At 47.0% G+C, this 20141-nt stretch overlaps 7 protein-coding genes across 7 annotated transcripts; 5 read left to right on the top strand and 2 right to left on the bottom strand.

Annotated features, from left to right (window-relative positions):
* Nucleotides 1-3013: 3013 nt before the first annotated feature.
* SHB17_1 (Sedoheptulose 1,7-bisphosphatase) lies at nt 3014-3799 on the top strand (the record flags this gene model as incomplete). Its single annotated transcript, XM_031151638.1, has 2 exons — nt 3014-3062; nt 3150-3799. 2 exons carry the CDS (start codon nt 3014-3016, stop codon nt 3797-3799), a joined length of 699 nt encoding a protein of 232 aa, XP_031002516.1.
* A 104-nt stretch (nt 3800-3903) lies between these two features.
* On the bottom strand, nt 3904-4707 carry EFM6 (Protein-lysine N-methyltransferase; the record flags this gene model as incomplete). The annotated part of the gene is made up of 3 exons (XM_031151637.1): nt 3904-4195; nt 4248-4415; nt 4466-4707. 3 exons carry the CDS (start codon nt 4705-4707, stop codon nt 3904-3906), a joined length of 702 nt encoding a protein of 233 aa, XP_031002517.1.
* An 883-nt stretch (nt 4708-5590) lies between these two features.
* AXL2 (Axial budding pattern protein) lies at nt 5591-8881 on the top strand (the record flags this gene model as incomplete). Its single annotated transcript, XM_031151636.1, has 1 exon — nt 5591-8881. One exon carries the CDS (start codon nt 5591-5593, stop codon nt 8879-8881), a length of 3291 nt encoding a protein of 1096 aa, XP_031002514.1.
* Nucleotides 8882-10024: 1143 nt separating this feature from the next.
* Nucleotides 10025-11923, top strand: ptc2 (Protein phosphatase 2C-like protein; the record flags this gene model as incomplete). Its single annotated transcript, XM_031151635.1, has 7 exons — nt 10025-10060; nt 10323-10647; nt 10706-10779; nt 10831-10915; nt 10971-11177; nt 11232-11487; nt 11530-11923. The coding sequence occupies 7 exons, from the start codon at nt 10025-10027 to the stop codon at nt 11921-11923; spliced, it is 1377 nt and encodes a 458-aa protein (XP_031002515.1).
* Nucleotides 11924-13049: 1126 nt separating this feature from the next.
* On the top strand, nt 13050-14592 carry LHYA1_G006699 (putative choline-phosphate cytidylyltransferase; the record flags this gene model as incomplete). The annotated part of the gene is made up of 4 exons (XM_031151634.1): nt 13050-13504; nt 13559-13909; nt 13961-14348; nt 14404-14592. 4 exons carry the CDS (start codon nt 13050-13052, stop codon nt 14590-14592), a joined length of 1383 nt encoding a protein of 460 aa, XP_031002531.1.
* A 2583-nt stretch (nt 14593-17175) lies between these two features.
* Nucleotides 17176-17966, bottom strand: alg13 (UDP-N-acetylglucosamine transferase subunit; the record flags this gene model as incomplete). The annotated part of the gene is made up of 3 exons (XM_031151633.1): nt 17176-17317; nt 17489-17627; nt 17678-17966. 3 exons carry the CDS (start codon nt 17964-17966, stop codon nt 17176-17178), a joined length of 570 nt encoding a protein of 189 aa, XP_031002532.1.
* A 396-nt stretch (nt 17967-18362) lies between these two features.
* RSM24 (37S ribosomal protein, mitochondrial) lies at nt 18363-19532 on the top strand (the record flags this gene model as incomplete). Its single annotated transcript, XM_031151632.1, has 3 exons — nt 18363-18828; nt 18888-19177; nt 19224-19532. The coding sequence occupies 3 exons, from the start codon at nt 18363-18365 to the stop codon at nt 19530-19532; spliced, it is 1065 nt and encodes a 354-aa protein (XP_031002533.1).
* Nucleotides 19533-20141: the final 609 nt, after the last annotated feature.

Raw genomic sequence — 20141 nt, 5'->3', positions numbered from 1 at the left:
CCCGAGACGATACCAGGGAAGGCTCCTGATGGCGCTGTGAGGAATGCCGATGTTTAAATACTTGTTGGTTTTGTAATAATGACCTGTACATAGTGTATGTAATTCATAGATTTTCTTGTATAACAAATAAACCAAACTACTACACTCAGTCTCCCCCGACCCTCCCTCTTACCCTAGCTATTAGGTAACACAACCTTGAGTGTACATGAGAGGTTCTTTGTTTGCTGCATGATAAGCCACCAGAGAAATATATAGTAGCAAGGAGCTTTCAAAAGATCCCAAACTCCGACGGGGTTCGAATTTCGAAACGGCTCTTCCATCATTCATTCATTGCTTTACTCCGTACCTTCACCTTGCTTAAGCGCTTGCCAAACACTCGTACATACTGTTCCAATCTAATTATACCCCAGCACTCTTTTCAAAGCCTGTACCGCCCGAGCGACGATTTGATATATCTATCTATCATGTTCTTAAGAGTATCATCTGAGTTTGGAGGAGAAGCAAGAAGGGCACTGCACCCTCACTCCTTGCCGATCTTTCTAAAGAATGCAAACAAGAGTTCTGCAGGCGTGCGGCCTTGCGACGTTTCTCCCTAGATTGGCTAGGATTATGTCGAGGATGGAGGGAGATTTTCATGAATCATGTTCAGCTCGATAATTATCTATGACCTAGTCATGGAAAAAATTCTTGTAAGTCTCTAAATCGCACGTAGATAGAATCTTACTTGCTACATTAGCATGCCACTGTGAGAGTGCGATAGAGATGGTGCGATATATCGGATGACATGTTTTTTTTTGGAGGGGGGGGAAGCATACAGACATTGGTAGGACATTTTTTGTAATGAGAACGAGGTAATTCGCTGGATACTGTAATGTTATTCCTAGACGCTGTAGAAGCTTAAAGTTATGATACTAGTAGGTGTCGCTCTTTGTACAAGGGCCTCAACCCTGTTTCGCAAATTCGAATAGTGAGCCCTGTTCAACATTATCCCCCATCCGTTACCAACGCCCATTGAAGAAACACGTCCTGGTTCCGGGAAACTCATGAGAACCAACGGATTAACAGGCAACCACCGCAAATAACCATGCCGCAGTTCCGCGTACACTCCCAAGCGATTTCATCCTCTCTGCCCTCCCCTCGGTGTTCCTGGCCGAATACTGGAAGCTCTCGAACCTTTGCTTCTCGAAGGCATAGCTGGCATTCTAATGTTCGCGGGGCATCTGGTACGTCTGTATCAAACCAGACTTCGGAAAATTTGTGATCGCATTGCCAAATGTAATGACTACCATAATGAGAAGGCTCGGCACCAAATTCACGACCATCGCCATCATAGAAACCCGCTCTCCCATCTAAATCATCTTCCACAAAGTCGTCTTGTTCTAGTTCATTGTCTGAACCTTCGTCGACAACGCATCCATTACATTCCAGCATCGGCGCCAGACATTTGAAACAGAATTGTGCCCCGCATCGGCAGAGCATATGAGGACAACCATAAACTTTCTTTACCCCGGTGCGGCATTTCGGACAACGCTTGATTTTCCACTTCCTCAGTTGCGTTTCCAATTCAAGATCGAGGTCCGTCTTTGGGCATTCGTCGTCGTGCCTAAAAGAATGGCATTTGGAACATATTAAAGTAGAGCATCTAGGACAGGTGACACAGGGATTGCTGGGTGCTGAGTCTGGAAGTCCGTTGTCTTGTTCTAACCAAAGCGGGGATCCTATTGGTGATACGGTCTAACTGAATGATAGTTGACTATTGATACTGCGTGGTGATCCTCCAGAAATAGGCTGGACATTATTGTTGTCTCCAGATACAGAATTCGATGATCCTGAAAACGCTCTCTCGGAGACATATAAGCGTGGTGATATAAATGCTGAACAAGAGAGCCGGGGGCAGTACAGTCTATCAGAGGTAAGCCACTCTTCGTGCTTTGATTTGTAGAGGTCTATCTGATGAAGATTAGTATAATGATCCGGACTATCTGAGATATTCTGCAGAACTCACTTGTGTTTGAGTTAGGAGCTTTGAGACACTTGAAAGAGGAATAACAGAGCAGCACATTGGGGGCATTTTGCTCTCATTCTTGCAAGCATCCATAAACCATTCTTTCAGGCAATGCGAACAGACATGATTAGACGTGCACATCGAGCACTTGTAGGACAAGCCATCCGGATTGATGTTCTCGAGGCAGAACATGCACCGGGGTGGGGTTGGAACGAGTGGAACTAGTGAACGTGAACGTGGCGTATCTCTAGTCAGCATTTGGATTCGAATTTGAGAAAGTCGACTTTGTCGACTCTCTTGTCTTGAGATGCCTTGAATTGGTGGGCTTGGTTCCGGCTCTTCCCACTCCTGGTAAGGCATGTCCATGGGCCAAGAATGCCTACGAGCCTGTTGACCTGATATCCGGTGTGAACTCATTTCGGACTTTTTCCGTACTGTAAGTACCTAGGGAGGTAAGTAAAGCTAAGGCTGTCGGGTGCTGCTTGGTCAAAATAATGAATCGAATCAGGAGGAATTGAAGCCTGAGACCTGTAAGCGATGCTTTACCGATGTGCGGTATCTATATTTGTGACTTTAATAATATACGAGTGGCTCTATGTTAATGAAAGTAAAGGGAAAAGATGGCGTCTGCGGAGACTCGAGTAAATATGTGAGCTCTTCTCGTTCCTTCCTCGACATATACTTCAGCCTCGTCTGAACTTTGAAGTCGATTGACCCCAACGTCTATTATCGATAGCCGCCGCAGGAAGGGAAGCCATTATGCCTCCCGTTTGAATGACTCCAAGGTAAACGAAAAACTAACTCTTTATAATGAGACCTCAAATCTGGAAAGAATGCTCAAAATTACCATAAAACTTCAGCCTCGGGCGAGTGAGTTGTACAGCTGTTGATAGTAGTTATCTTCCTTTATCTTATCTTAGCCTAGCGTGATGAAGATCCATGCCCAGGCCAGGCCAGGTTTATAGGTATTTTCCCGACTTCATTCCAGACTTTGCAGGAACAGCTAAAATGCCCGACAAAGACGCTGGTACACCTCGAGTCTTCCTCGTCCGACATGGTGAGAATCACCCTCCATTCTCTTGAATAAATTCGAGAGGTATACCAAACTTGACTTCTCAAACAACCTTGTCTAACCTCGACACAGGAGAGACCGAATGGACTATTTCAGGACGCTATACCGGCAGGAGTGACATCCCATTGACCCCCGATGGTGAACACCAAGTATCCTCCTCTGCAGGAGTCATCGTTGGACCAGGAAGGATCATCGACCCCTCCAAAATAACCCATCTGTTCATCAGCCCTCGAACGCGAGCACGCCGAACGTACGAGCTTCTGTTTGATGAATCTGCACAAAAGATGATCGAAGGGAAATCGGAGACTACTGAGGATATTCGTGAATGGGAATATGGTGCGTATGAAGGGCTGTTGACTGCTCATATCAGAGCGGCTCGTAAAGAGCGTGGGTTGGATAAGGAAAGACCATGGAATATATGGGTTGATGGGTGCGAGGAAGGGGAATCAGCGGATGAGGTCTCGAATCGTCTTGATAGCATTATTGCGAAGATCAGGGAGATACAAGGGCCATATATGCACGGGGAGAAAGGCGCAGACGTGGTCTTGATTGCCCATGGGCATATCTTGAGAGCGTTTGCGAAAAGGTGGATTGGCTTTCCTCTCAGCACGAGCCTGCCTATGATGCTAGAACCTGGTGCCGTAGGAGTTCTGAGCTACGAGCACCACAAGGTAGATGAGCCTGCTTTCCTACTAGGTGTAAACATGGGTGGAAGTCGGTAAAGAGGAAGGCTCGTAAGTATGTATCAAACTAAGAGCTTGCACATATAATGAAAGACTATGGCACATCGTATCATTCATTTCATTTCATTTCCTGTTCGCAATAATCATGGCCTTCGTTTAAAGGTGTATAAGAACAAGCCCTCCCTAGAGAATGTCCCCCTTTCCTCATCCTCGATTTCCTCAACGACAAATCTCTTCTTGGCATTCTTCATAAACTGCATGTCTGCTCTCCTGCGCTTCTTGAAACAGAAAAAAATGACCGCATCCTTGCTCAGTTCAAGAAGCTCTTCTAGCGTGGCGAGAAGCAATGGGAAAGCCGGCTCGAAGTACACGCAATCGGCTGCTAGGATAACGTTGGGCTTCTGTTCAATGATGTCCTTCGGCAATGGATTACCCCTATCATCTCTTTAATAAATGGCTCTTTCAATACATAGCTCAGGGTCCATACCAGTTCAGCACTAGGGGCAGTACACGTGACTGCAGTGAATTGAGAGTAACATTTTTTCCCATTAGAGAGAGCATATTCTCCTGATCTGTGATGTAGATAGGCGTATCAATAGAACAGCCAAGAGCAACGCCTAAGCCGACCAGTCCGCCGCCTGCGCCTAATTCAAGACTATATGACTCTAAGTGACTGCTAGATGATCGGGAAAGGGAGTGGCTTACATTCTAGCATTTCTCAAGGAGTTTCTGTGATACCGTAACATCTGCTTCGCCAGAACCATACCGGCCGGCCATAATTGACCGCCACAACCAGATTTTAGATCCTCGTGGAGTTGTAGCGGAGGTTCAAGCAAGTTTGAGAGATCGATAAAAGTGGTTGATGCAGCTTTATAGGTAGGTACAGGAGTGAAGTCTTCTCCGATTGATAGAGGCGAGAACTCTGGAGAGGGAGACCGGGATAGCATGGCTTGCGTTCTCTTGAGGTGTTTGAGAAAGGTGGGGGCTGGATCAGAAAGATATCTATCGATACTGTACGTACCGATGCCTCCTTTTTCTCGCTTACCGTAAGTTGGTTCACCACTTTTTGCGCTAGCGTGACGTCCTTTTTACCCCTTCAAATGTCCCCTTCGTGAACAGTCAAATGCAACCCTTTGCTTGTTCACAAGTCAAGGGCTGTGGTTATGCCACATCCAATATTCCCATGAATGAGCTACTCAAGATCTTCGTTTCATGCAGGTAATCCAGGATCATGCACCGATTTGGCAGCCTTCAAAATGCCTCGAATTGCCCTCGACCACCGATCCGCCACTCGACACTTCCGGCCGGAGACCAAAACTCAAATTGTCTTCTCCTTTATGATGGGTCACATTCAACTCCAGAAGCCTGCCTTCCATTTATTTTCCGTCATGTCTGAGCGATTTTGAACAGTTGCCGCAGTTTACTGGGCATTTAGAAGTTGCGGGCGGGGGCTGGAATGTGGCATGGGAATGCCTTCAAACAATATGCTAGCCTTTCGCCTCCCCAGGAACTCGGCTTCGATAGTATCGGAAGGTTGGTCCCCAGCCCTGGTAGCCCTTACTGTCTTTTCCATTGCTGTTAAATTCCTTAAGCAAGGCGATACACATCGATAAGCGGGTCTCCCTATTCTCCGCCTGCGCCTCCAAATTTTTGGGTCGTGATGGCACCCTCGATTATGTCCGTTTCATTCTGTCTGTATCCGTCTTATTGTAAACTCTTCTGTGGATTTTAAACCATGTCAACTCTGCTGTTCTCGTCCGTCTAGTTTTGCACAAGTTGGACGACGGAGGTGGATAACTAATCTACACAACCAATTACTCCCTCGTAAAAATGGCACTGTGGAAGATAGTCGCTGCTGCTGCCATCATATCAAATATTACGAATGCCGCTCCGACAATTGACTACCCTCTCAACTCTCAAGTACCTACAATTGCGCGTGTATCACAACCCTTCGCATATACCTTTCCGAGCTCGACCTTCTCCTCGGCCTCCGCCATAACCTACAATTTATCCAGCGGACCAAGTTGGCTGTCACTAGATAGTACCACTCGCACACTGTCTGGAACGCCATCCACCGCTGATGTTGGAACAGACAGTGTAACTGGAGTAGCTATCGGTCTGACGGCTACTGATTCCTCTGGGTCGATTACTCTCAGTGCAACTCTGGTGGTCTCAAAGAATCCTGCACCGGTCGTAAGCATACCGCCATCTTTGCAACTACCTTCTTTCGGTGCATTTTCCGGGCCATCGACCATTCTCTTTCATCCATCGACACCATTCAAATTCAAATTTGACCCCGAAACATTTTCCGCTAATGGTGGAAGCTCGAACCTTAGCTACTATGCTGTCACCGCCAATAATACCCCCTTGCCATCTTGGGTACTTTTCGACGAGACCTCACTCTCGTTCAGCGGCCAGTCTCCAGACTATGCTTCTCTCATTCAACCGCCGCAGACTTTTGGATTACGACTTATCGTATCTGATATTGAAGGGTTTGCTGGGGCGTCCATTGTCTTCTATATCGAGGTTGGAGTACATATTTTGGCCTTCAACAATGCAGATATGTTCATCAATACCACTGCAGGAAGCAACATCAGTTTTTTAGGGCTTTCGAACAACCTCCAAATAGATGGCCGACCTGCAAATGCATCCGAAATCACCTCAATGGATGTGCAGACGCCACCTTGGTTAGTGTTTGATAATTTGACGATGGCGTTGACTGGAACTGCTCCGCCAAATATTCGTTCTGCCAACATCTCAGTACTCGCAACAGATATATATGGAGACGCAGCAAATGCAACAATATCACTGGCTGCAGGCACCTCGATGTTTAGTATGTCAGTTCCCATACTGAATGCTACAATAGGTGCCGGATTTTCGTACAATTTAAGTACTTACCTCACCAATCCATCTGATATATACATGAGTGCCAACTTTACTCCACCTGAATCATGGCTATCCTTCGATACCTCGACATTCGTTCTGTCTGGCCAAGTCCCAACAAGCGCGAACCCTTCCATGAATACAATCACCTTGAATGCGATCTCGAAATCATCACAGATGTCCAGTTCTCAGTCCTTCGAACTGTCGGTGATCTTGGCGACCAAATCAATTTCGTCAATAACACCCTCGTCATCTCGAACTTCACCTACTACTTCTCGAACTGGAATCTCTACTCCAGCCCCAGCACCAGCCCACGCAAGCCATCAATTGAGCAGACATGTTGCAGTTATCGTCACTCCAATACTTGTGGTGTTTGCAGCAGTCCTGTTTGCGCTCTTCTGCTACCGAAAGCGCAGGCGTTCAACAAGAAAGCGATCAAGGAGCCCTGACAAGAGTGAAACATCAGCTCCTCACGAAAATCTTGAAGCAGGATCCATTTCGAGCGTGGAAGAAATAGTACTACCACCACGGGTTGCGCCCCCTGATCCCCTCCACTTAGATACGTCTGGATTTCTGAGTGATAATACACACCATGCCCTCACTACAAACGAAAAGCGAATGAGCCCTAGTAAGATCCCTGATCGAATTTTAAGACGGTCTCGAACTACAACTTCCATGTTTGGAGCGCGGGAATCAGATATGAGTAAGCGAACGAGTTCGGGGCTGGAGAGCTCGGGCAATAGAATACGTTCCTATTCGGAAAATGCGTTGTCCAAAACGGACAAGAGTTGGAGATCTACGCAGGACAGCTCGCACCCAACGGGGGATTCGTCTTCTATAACGAATTCTTCGTACCGGTTGACACGGACGTATTCCAACTTCTCAAGGAAAGGTCATACGCGACGCTCGGCTCGAGTCTTGTCTTCGAATCTTGTTGGAAACATTAGAGAGAGCTGTAACACGTCGTCAGGTCAACAGTCCGAAAGGTCAATACTGAATTTGACGGATAGCACCTTCTCTTTCACACCATTGGAGAACTTTACTGCGCTTTCTAGGAATGAAAGTGTGAGCAAGAAGCCCGAAGTCTCAAATGTAATGGATAGACCAGCCAACAGAAGGTCAAAAAGGCGACAGCCAAGGCTTCCCGCTGCGTTTGATAGGAAGCAGAGTGGTATTGGACATGGCGGTCGAGCATCGATATCATCTCTATCCAGCAGAAGCGTGAAAGGAAGGAGCGTATGGAACGGTCAGGAATGGATGTCAAGCTCTAGCCAGCCCACTGCCCTTGTAAGAAACTCGAGAACATGGTTAACAGTCGCCGATTCAAATCGACACAGTAACGTCAGCGCCACATCCGCATACTCAGACACATACCCAAGAAGCAGCATGCGCATGAGCATTCGAGCAGTCGCCAAAAGCCCGCCCATAGCTGTTGCAAAACGAGGTTCACAGAGTAGCCATGCATCTCACAGCTCTCGACCTGTTAGTAGACGCGTTGGCTCCTCGCCCTTCTTCGGTGGCTCTTTAGTTCGAGACTCCCTGAGGTCTCCCAAGCGTGCCCGCAGATCCTACGCTGATTCCCCTACCGTCCCAGAAGAATCCCGCATGGAAAGCCTACAGAACGTAGTTCTACACGGCCTCCGAGAAGAAGACACACCTCCGCGTGACTCTTTGGGCATCAAATATGGTACCTACGGCCTAGCCCGCGAAGGAACGCGCCAGCTGAAGACATACATAGGCGAACTACACCGCACAAAAACCAGAGAGAGTGTCCGCTCTACTCAATCTACAGATAGCCGGTTCGAGTCGGCTGAACCGTCCATGCAATCATTACACCAATCTCAACATCCAGCCATCCCAACCCAAAACGCCGACGATGACGATGAATATGAAGACTATTACTCCGAAGGAAGCTGGGAAACGCACCCACCTAGCCGCGATAGTCAAGGCAATATAATAGAATACAGCGAAGACGAATCCCCTAAAGTCTCTACAGCAGCCAAAGCAGCGCAGGCGAAAAGCAGAATGAGCTTTGTGCCGACGGGGAGACACAAGTCGAAGTTGTTGGTTGACCCGATGACGGAGATGGGCGTTGGTGTAAGAATGGTGGAGGGGGTAGGGAGGAGGCCCATTAGTGTTGATGCGACGGCGACGACGGGGAGTGTGAGGGCGAGGGTGGAAAGACAAGCCGATGAAGGAGGTGGAGAAGATCCAGATGATTATTCGGCGTATATATAGGGGCGTAATGTGGAGGGGTGTGCATGGTCTTTTTGAATAAGTGTTTGGATTTATAGATAAATAGAGAATGCAAAGCTTTATGAGCAGGTCTTATTTCGCAGCATTCTTCTCATCACTGGTTGAAGTTCATATAGATCAAGGATATACCTAGACTCGATACGAGTGATTGAAAGTCTATTGTCCTACCTGGCTTGGGACATTCGTTATGGTACCACAAGGGAAGTTAGACGCTGATTTTCGTTATACTGAAGTATATCTTCTCTAGAGCTGCTGAAGCTTTGCTTTGTACCTAGGTAGTTGAAGTTATTTCGTCTCTCTTGCCTTATTTATCTGTCTACTCGTATTGAAACCTTGTACAATAAATAGTAATAACAATCCCCAGGCGTAAATTGCATAAGTACGATGGGCAATCCAAACAATGATTGCAAGGATGGCTTAGACCCCAACCCCAACCCCTAACTTAATGACGCATCAGGGTGCATGCACCATCGTGCCCTGATCAGTGCGCCGTTGCCTGCCCTGCCCACCCCATCTATGCACGGCACGCCACCATGAATCTGGCTCATGATCGCTCAGGAAGATGAAGCCATTATTTCCAGAGGCCAACACATTTCCATCCGCCCCAAGAGCAACCAACCACAGATATGATGAGCGTGAATCTTCCTGACGAAGTCCTAAGCTGCCCGCATTAAAAGTAAGAGGTTATTCACAATCAAGAACCACATGAATCTATTTTCGAATGCCCTCCCTCCTCCTAATTATAATATCCGTCGCTGCTTGTACATAACCCACGCCGCTGCCTTAAAAACGAACGACCTGCCTAGCCGAAAAGGCCCTAGTCAGAACATCTCCCCAAAGCAAAGAGAGAAGGCCTCGCAAATCCGTCATATTTTCCTCCTCTCCCCCACACGCGACCCTTCCAGAAAGCTATCCCCTCCCCGCGACGATTCCAGTACATACGCCCTCATTCTTACTACACATGGACAGATAGTCCCTCCACATACCCCTCGACCCTCGCCTTCCACGCGATTGACCCCGCACCTCTTTCTTCCTCGCGCTTTCGAAGGCAAAACTTTTGAGCCAGAGCCAGCTAGGATCCCAAATTGCTTTCAGTCGTAGATTGAGAGCTTTCGAACCGTCAATATGGGTCAGACCTTGTCCGAGCCGGTCGTAGAGAAGGTATGCAATCATTTTCTTTCTGCTACAATGCCGTTGTCACTGGATGTCACTGGATGTCCCGCCTCCGCGGGATGGCCGATCCTCGGTCAGCTAGTAGTGCGAGGGCTGTACAAACAAACGCTCAGAAATGATTGAATTCTCATAGTATGCGAAGAGGCTTGCTATATTATGTTTTGTCGTTGATGAGCGGTTGCGTACATTATTGTCAACAGTCTTTTGCGTTTTAAATCTGGGGAAATTGCTGACATATTCGTCTTGCTAGACCTCAGACAGCGGTGGCGATGAGCGCTTGATATTTGGTGTATCGTCTATGCAAGGATGGCGTATCAGTATGGAGGATGCACATGCGGCGGTGCTTGATTTACAAACTGCTGCTGAGGATGGTGCGGCTGCGAAGCCCACGACTGGTATTGACAAAAGACTGTCGTTCTTCGGAGTTTATGATGGACATGGAGGTGACCGGGTCGCCCAGTTCGCTGGGGAGCATATACACCAGATCATTGCAAAGCAGGAGGCTTTCAAGAAGGGGGATATCGAGCAGGCATTAAAGGATGGATTTCTCGCTACGGATCGCGCAATTCTCAATGGTCAGCATGCTCGATAAATACAACACGGGTTGATGGGAAACTGACTCGTGCTCTGCAGACCCACGGTACGAGGAAGAAGTTTCCGGCTGCACCGCATCTGTTGGTATTCTCTCCGCAACAAAGATCTATGTGGTATGTGGTATCTTGATGATGGCATAAGAGGTATTTATACTGACTATGTAGGGCAATGCTGGTGACTCCCGAACCGTTTTGGGAGTGAAGGGGCGTGCCAAGCCGCTCTCATTCGATCACAAACCCCAGAATGAAGGTAAACATGCACATGCTGACTTACATATGGAAATATGACCCTAACATATGCACAGGCGAGAAGGCACGTATTACTGCTGCTGGAGGATTCGTAGACTTCGGGCGTGTGAACGGAAACCTCGCTTTGTCAAGAGCTATTGGCGATTTTGAATTCAAGAAGAGTGCCGAGCTTGCCCCTGAGCAGCAGATTGTTACCGCATTTCCAGACGTCACTGTTCACGATATTTCTGACGACGACGAGTTTCTAGTTGTTGCATGTGATGGTGAGCTCAGTAAACGGTAACGAGCATGGTGCAGCATATTAACATTACCTACAGGTATCTGGGATTGCCAGTCTTCGCAAGCAGTTGTCGAATTTGTTAGACGCGGAATTGCCGCCAAGCAAGACCTTACGAAGATCTGTGAAAACATGATGGACAACTGCTTGGCTTCAAATTCCGAGACGGGCGGAGTTGGTTGCGACAACATGACTATAGTCATTATTGGTCTGTTGCGCGGCAAAACCCAGGACGAGTGGTACGAAGAAATTGCAAAGCGAGTTGCGAATGGAGATGGCCCATGTGCTCCTCCAGAGTATGGCAAGTAGCCTGTCCAGCTCTTCAAAAGGGAAACAAGGCTAATGATTAAAACAGCTGAGTTCAGAGGCCCAGGTGTCCACCATAACTTCGATGACAGTGATAGCGGGTACGATGTTGACATGGACCAAAAATCGAAGACTTTCGGTGGTAACCAACGCGGCCGTATTATTCTTCTTGGTGATGGAACTGAAGTCCTCACAGATTCCGATGACACCGAGATGTTTGACCACCAAGACGAAGATAAAGACCTTGACAGCCAAGTCCATAAAGGCACAATCAGCGGCCGAGAGACCGACTCCAAGCCATCCACCGATGCAGAAAAGAAAGAGGGTACATATATCAAAGATGACTCTGCTGCGAACAGCTTTCTTACCAGTTCTATAGGCTCGAAAGAAATCACGGCGGAGAAAGCTGAGGTCAAGGGCCAGTAGGACCAACAATTTCAGGAGTTTACACGGAATGGGCTTCATAACACCATTTTCAATGGAGATATTACTGATGCGATTGCTCGTTCTTTGAAAAGCGGTATCTAGCTATCTAGACGGATGGGCTTTGATTAGAATTGGCAAAGTTTTGTGCTTTTATAGCAGGGCGCGAATGAAAATTTGACGCTTTCCTGCTTTATTATGTTTCAGCTTTATGAGGCTGAGTGGGCGACGGGAATAGGCCAAAGGGAGACGGGCGGCAAATCATGAACACTTTCTCGATCGACAGGCAGTTATCCCGAAATCCGCAGTGGCGGCGGTTTTCATCATGTTTTCCTGAATCACGATCTTCATCACGCAGCGGGTTTGTTTTGTTTTGTCTTGCCTTATACTCGTAGTGCTTTTCTTTTGCACGGGAGATGTTCACAGGAATGATGCATAGAAGATGGTCAGCAGTTGCATTGCATTATATCGAATCAAGCGGAGCCAATTGATACCTAAGAAATACTCGCAAAAGCATATCATATCATATGTTTGTGTGAGACGATAGCTATAGTATTTTACCGACATTTGGAGAAGGGAAGGGAAGGCTACTAATATCTTGGTGGAAGTACTCTACCTACTTAGAGATCTTCCGAGTCTCAGCCTTGTCCGGCATGGACCGTGCACCTAGTGTATTTTCCACGTGATATATGACGCTTGAGGTCCAGGATTGGCTGCCAGGTTTCTTGACTTGACGTTTCCGGTTCCCAAGCCAAGCCAAGCTCCACATGTACTCCGTAGGTAGTTTAAGAAACACGGTCAGACCAGATTATTGATGTCGACATGAGGAATCAGATCAATACTCGCTCACCCTTTCCCTTTCCCCCAGAATTCAAACAATACATCTTTTCTCTTCGTCCGGAAATTGTCCTGAGACGATCCGACCCGGCCAACTTCCCCAGCATCGCATCACAATTAATCTCCCCTTTCTAGCTCGCCAACCCCTGCCAACCCCATTTACTTTCTTACACTCAGCAACTACAAACCAACAAAAGTCAAGGAAACTTCGACCCCAAACCCGAAATCCTTCTTTACTTCTTCATCCTCTCCATCCATTTTTCGACGCCCTCCCCTTACTCCCAAACACGCAATGTCTTCTCCTTTATCGGGCGGTTCGGGAAAGCGGAAGAGAAACGAAGCTGTACCAGCAGTCCAACTACAAGCCTCATCCCGAGACGCATCCGGTGAGGATGGCGAATCCACAGCCCCGGAGCCCAGCTTAAAACACAAAAAGGGCACCTCAATCGACGCGTCCAACCCGCCGGCGAAGCGATTGCGTTCATCGACTCACGAGAAGACCTCTAACGGGTTGCAAGACCCTGGCGAGCCCTCCGACACAACTGAAGGCAGCACTGATATTGCAAACCGAGTCACAAAGAAAGGGCGGAAGAGCATATCGAAAGAAGATGAGGAAAAGTCGCAGATTATGGCGCCACCGCCCATTGGCAAGTTGACGGACCCTGTTGGGTACAAGACGAACGAACCTCCCGTTGGCAGACCGGTTCGGGTGTATGCGGATGGTGTATTTGATTTGTTTCATCTTGGGTATGGTCAAATTTCGTTCTTGATCATGAGCTTCTGCTAATCGTTCCCCGACAGGCACATGCGCCAGCTCGAACAAGCCAAGAAGGCCTTCCCAGACGTTTATCTTCTCGTTGGTGTGACGGGCGATAAAGAGACACATAAGCGAAAAGGACTTACTGTACTCTCGGGACAAGAGCGCGCTGAGACAGTCAGACATTGCAAGTGGGTCGACGAGGTTATCGATGACTGCCCATGGATTGTTACACCTGAATTTCTGGAGGAGAAGAAGATCGACTACGTTGCTCATGATGATCTTCCATATGGTGCTGATGAGGGCGATGATATCTACAAGCCGATTAAGGAAGCGGGGAAGTTTTTGGTCACACAAAGGACGGAGGGCGTGAGTACTACTGGGATAATCACCAAGTAAGTGCCGTGAATTATTCGTGATTTTACTCAAGCTAATCATCTAATTAGGATTGTTCGTGATTATGAAAAGTACATTGCCCGTCAATTCAAACGCGGAACTTCGCGTCAAGAACTCAACGTATCATGGCTGAAGAAGAACGAGCTTGATCTCAAACGTCATGTCACAGAGATGAGAGATTCTATTCGGTCCAATTGGAGTACTACCGGCCAGGAACTAGGCAAAGAGATCAAACAATTCTGGCAAGCCAGCCGACCTGGCAGTCCTGCTAGAATGGCAAGCTACGATGATTCCTCAAAAGGTGGCTCGCTCTCCAGCCCATCTGCTCTTTCGCATCTCACTCGTCGTCTGGAAGTCCCTAGACCTGATAGCCCAGGCCCCGGAAGCGATTTTGCCACTGGATATAGCTTGGGTTTGATTGGCGGTGTTAGATCATGGGTACGTTGTCTTCCCCCTTCCAGTGTGTAGGGTATGAAGCTGACAACCTGTTTAGATGACTAGGAGCCGCCAGACCAATCGTGATAGTATTCACGAAAGTGATAGCAGCGAAGAAGACAGCGATGAGAAATCCCCAGCTCACGGCAGAAATGGGCAGGGTGAAAGGTCTACCGAGGAAGAAAGACAGGTTGACGCCCAGATTACGGCCATGATGGATGAAAACTCCAAGGCTTCTGGAGCTTAATGAAGGCATTGATGTTTTATGAAAATTGCTTGCGTTAGACTTTCATTCTGGTAAATCCTATTATAGAATGAAATTCATTTTTCGAGGGTTAACGTCTTCTAATATTGAGAGCTTGTTAGCCGTGCGTAGAACAGCTAGGTCTTTGTGAATATCAATTCACCCACAATCTCAAAACATGTTGATTTCCGCAGGTACTGTAGTTCAACTCCGAGTCATCGTACAAATCCCCATTCATCATCTTTGCAAGACATACAGTACCAGTATACGCGCTATGATGATTAATTCCTTTCAGAAACGCTCTACTCCATCCGCGCCAAGTAGAGACTCGGGATATGAGTATGGGGATGGGGATGGCGAGAGCATCAACAGCGGCAGCAACAGCAACAGCAACAGCAACAAGATTTCGAGTCGTTCCTCCATTAGCACGCAAGGTCCACGGCCATATTACCAACAGATCCCACCCGAGTTCATCCATCTGGTTCGCCTGCGATCACGCTCCCCTGCCACGTTTGAAGCAAATGCAAATGCACAACGAGAACAAAAACATAGGCAAAGATACGAAAGCTATGGTACGGTTACGTCTAATCCACGTATGCACGCACAAGTCAATTTTCGAGTGAGCGATGCTAATGCGAGTTATATTTGGTAGTGATAAATGAAGAAACGCTACGTCTCGACTCACGAGGTCCTAGAGAGACAGAGATCGGGATAGGGACAGGGATATTCCAACCTCTTCCGCCTGTTGATTTCGGACCGCTGGATTGGTATTCACAGCGCGATTCCGAGCGCGAGCGCGACTATGAGCATGAGCTTGAGCATGAGATTAAGAGGCCGGAAACCCCATTCGAGGGGTTTCGAAGTGGCGCAGATACGATGGGTACTGGTGATGGTACTGGCAATGTATGCAAGCATATTCCACAGCACATTTATGGGGTTTCAAACGCAGTAGGAAGTGGAGGGGCACCGTCAAGTTCTGGTTCTGCGAGGCTGGTAGTATCTACGTTGACGGAAAAGGTAGATATAGATATAGCTACAGCTGCAGCTGATCACGGGCGACAAAGAGCTCAAAGTACTGTTTTTGAGCATAGGCGTACAACAACTAGTCTCGCTCCTGCCTCCCAAGCTTCGCCGTTGAAGAGATCAGGTGCTAGACGAAGGAGGAATACGCATATACCTGTTTCGGAACGCTTGGATGGTGATAGACGAGGGAGTTCGGAGACAGATACTTTTCGGGTAGTGTGTAGAGAAGATGGGTATTTGCAAACGACGTTTTATAGACCGCAGAAACGAGCGCAGACTTGGGAGGCAACAGGGAATCAGAAACCACCGCGCCCGCTGGAAGATCAGCCTGCGCCTTTACGTCCACAGCTACAGGCACAGTCTAGAATTAATACCCAAAGATGTCTCAAACATCAAGAACAACACGACGAGGAATACACGCATCAGCAGCAGCAGCAGCATTATCACCCCCCACAGCAACTAGAAGAAGGCCCTGGTGGGAAAGAAAACGAACAAAGCGTACCCGAAGCAGAAGCATTAGCATACAGCATCCTAGGCCCCCTTCGAAACGCACATACGGTTCAGATTCTGCTGCAGGTACAGGGACGGGCCATGCGGCGCAAAGAGTGGGAGATGGTGCGGTGCGTGTTGGAGGGGAGTGAGAATGCGAGGGTGGATTTGAGGGTTTTGGCGCTGGGGGTTGGAGGGGTGGATCAGAGATGGAGATGGGGGAGGTTGGGGGTTGGGGGCTGGGATGGGTTGATGTAATGGTGAGGGTATAGGAGGAATGTAGATGAGAGCTAAATAACAAAGCTCGGGTTTTCTTCTTCAAATGCCGTTTGTGCTTATGGATATGGATATGGTATGTGAAGGGCAATAAACTAAGTTAACAGATAGATCTCAGTATCATAATTTTCAAGATTCTGAACCTGTAGCTATTATACCATGCGGAATAACTTCTCTTAATTAACGTGGGTCTTGCTCATATTCAAGCATATTTTGTAAGAGGACGCCCTTATAGGAAATCTAGATTCTAACACCAGGTCAGGCTTGTCCGTAATTTCATTATTGTGGTTTATGAGTGTATGTATGTATTTCTTAAGCATGTTTTCTGGGAATTTGGATGGACGGAGGGGTATTATGTTTTGAGATCAATGGATATATGCTGTCTGTGGATTTGTGCAGATAGGGGGTATGATAAGAGAGTTAGTCTTAAGTGATTCATCTAAGATTCATACCCGAAAGCCTAAGTAGCTGAGAGTCATTGTGTCTTGTAATATGGGGATAAGTGGAAGGTAAAGGAGTTGTATGAAGGGATGATTGGCATATTCCTAGGCCATCACTTGCTAATGGCTGACATGAGATCTAGGTTTAGAATACCATTTGGAAATAAAGCATAATGAATGTACCGGAAGCAGAAACGGAAAACTCTCGAGAAACGAAAAAGTAGCCATGATCACTTGGTACAAGATTGTAGAGATTCAACGATGAAACTTTTGTTATTTATTTTCACAGAGGGGTATCACTTTCCCTTTTACAGTACCTAAAATTAACGCCGAAACTCCTACAAAGTCCGTAGGCAACTCAATCCAATCGTCCTTTCACCTCCTCTTCATATCCAATTAACTTGTCGGCTATGGGTGCAATGCCACCCCTCTCGTTTGTGGAGGTACCCCATGTCTTTCTCGATATCTGAGTAGATTTCTTGATTGCAGCTGCCAGGTCTCTATTTCAACGTCAGTAAACTGCAAAGTAGAGCAGGAATAGATTTCAGGAGAAAGGACATGGAATGAGGCGAAAGACATTCCTCATTTCCTGACGGAAAAGGGAAAGAAGGGACAAAGAGGTGCCAAATGAAGCATTTAGACGTCTTAGATCGAAGGATATAGTAACATACTTGGTATCGGATTTTACCACATAACCTTGTCTCTCTAGCTCATCCGCCAATTCCTCTTGATGATTGTCCAAAAGCGACACATTTGGAACAACCACCAACGGTAACCCTAGACGCATAGCATCGAGTATCGTACCAGCTCCTACATCGCATCAATACCATTCTGATATTCTTCTATAATAAAAATCTTACCAGCGTGACAAACCACCAACCCTTCCTCAGAAACACCCTCCCTCGCCTGACAAGCTTTCATCTCTTGCTGCAGTCCATTCTTGTTGAAATCAAAAAATCTGATATTAATTCCCCTAGTATTTTCTGGTTTGATCTCTTGGAAGTAGTCGCCCAGTTTCCCTCCTTGGATTGTCAGATGAGTGAAGGAGAGATCAGATAGGGCTTGAAGTGTTTCATTCGAGACGGCGTTAGCCAGTAGGTCTTGGAAATCGGCTGTTGCTCCTGTTGTGACAAAAATCTCGCGATGCATGATTGTTCCTGTGAAAGGAACTCGGAGGGTAGGATGGTAACTGAATCAGATACTGCTGGGGGGGCCAATATTCAGCCACGGCTGTGATGGTCCGCTTCACGCTCAAGAGATACTTTTTGAGCTTCTCGTTGTTTGAGCAGCAATAGTGTGAGACTCTTTGGATTCTCAGCGGTGATAAGATAGACGGCACAGAAAAAAAATTATCTTATGCTATTGTCTCTGTGTTATTTGAAGATATCTCAACGGTAATGATAGGTTCTATTTCCTAAGGTGTTCCAATATCAATTTTGTGACGCCAGATATCTGACTTAGTCTCAATTAAGGTTAGCAAATTCCGACCTCGATTTGTACAATTTTGTTCCAGACCCAAACAACGAATTGTTCAAACCACCAGTCATGGCATCAGCTCTGCAAGGTTTCCGCTTCACAGCGCGAAGCTGTGCCTGTGCGCCATTATCACGTCGATGTGCAGCTCAGTCAATTGCTCGCCGGAGAGCTTTTGCAACTACCACCTTACGACTTCAAACGCAACGCAGCCCCGAGCAGAAAGATGTGCTAAAAAAGATCGAAAAAGCTGTGGGCTACAACTTAGATGAGGAATTGGCAGCAGACAAGAAAGAACTGCAGAATCTCCTGGATGCGGAGATTGAGTTCGGTCCCGTGGGGCCTGATCTGTGGAAGAGGAGGCAGAAGCTTAAGGATACGTTCTTGAATTTGGGAGACCCTGAGCCTTTTGAAGATGGTGACTTTGATGAAGATGGACATGATGATCTTCCGTCACTGGCACATGGGGAGTTGGAACAGCATAGGGAATGGAGACATTATGCCAGATTGGCGGCGTGGGAGCTGCCGCTCCTGTCGAGTACGTTGTTTGGCATATCTAGCACAATTTGTAGGACGGTTACTAATAGACAAACACAGAATTAGCAAAGCCATTCGAACCGCCCACAGGAGACATGTCATTGCGCTTCAGATATACCACATATATGGGCGAGAGCCATCCAGCAGAGAAGAAAGTTGTGGTTGAGTTTTCTCCAGCGGATATGCCAAACCTTACATCGATTCAGAGGGACAAGTTGAAAAAGCTTGCTGGCACGAGGTACAATCCGGAGGAGGATATTATTCGAATGAACTGTGAGATGTACGAGACGCAGGCGCAGAACAAGCGATACCTAGGTGACTTGGTTGATACGCTTCTCAAAGAAGCAAGAGTAAGTATCCTACTATTCTAAAATATATTCCGTCTAATGATTTTAGGACCCCACGGATACGTTTGCGGATGTACCTTTGGATATTCGACATCATCACTTCAAGCCAAAGCTGCGATTCCCCAAGGAGTGGGTTTTAACAGACGAACGACGCGAACAATTGGCCCAATACAGGTTACAGATGGAGCAGAAGGATCAAAAACTAGAGTTGGAAGGTCAATTAGTGGATGGTCTTAAGCAAATTGAGCAGGTCGTCTCTCGACCTATTGCTGAAGTAGCTCTACCTGAAATGGTCTCGGCGGGTGGGAAAGTGGCGGGTGGGAAAGCTAAAGGGAAGAAAGTAGCTGTCAGGAGGTAGTAGCGGAAAGGAGATACGATCTAATGACTGTGTAAGATATTGTAAATACACCGAGTAATTTCGATTGTACACTATAGAACATATATCTATAGCACCGGTAGAGGAAAGGAGAGGTTACTATGAGCTCTCTGAAAGGAAACCAACTATGGTGCCACGAGAAACAAGTATGGCAAGAGAACCACCTAGTACCATGAACAATCCTATTACTACCTTTTATAACTCGTTACCGTCGTAATTGCTAATATGGAGTTGGCGCTGGCAGTGGGGCGTAGAATCGTTCATCTCACATAGAATAAAACCGCTACTTGCAATAGTATTAGAAATCCGAAAATGCCTAATTATTTTCTATAACAAAAACATATTTAAATATATATCGGAGCTTATGCTAGCTTCTATATGAAATAAGGTATGATGGGAATAGTGCCCCGCTCATAGCTCTACACGAGCTTCCGAGAGCCTTTGAACCACTTATCTCCCACGCTGAACTGTCAGCGCTAATTCGATCTCAATGATTACATTCAAAGCTATACAATTCTTCTAATTCTCTATGTTAGCATTGTATCAATTCTAAAATATGAAATCGCGACCCAAAGCAGTAAGCGCTATCGT

This window comes from Lachnellula hyalina (assembly GCF_007821495.1).
Source record: "Lachnellula hyalina strain CBS 185.66 chromosome Unknown contig00164, whole genome shotgun sequence".
NCBI lineage: Eukaryota > Fungi > Ascomycota > Leotiomycetes > Helotiales > Lachnaceae > Lachnellula > Lachnellula hyalina.
Note: the sequence above shows the minus strand (reverse complement) of the source record. Positions and strands in the feature narration are given on the sequence as shown.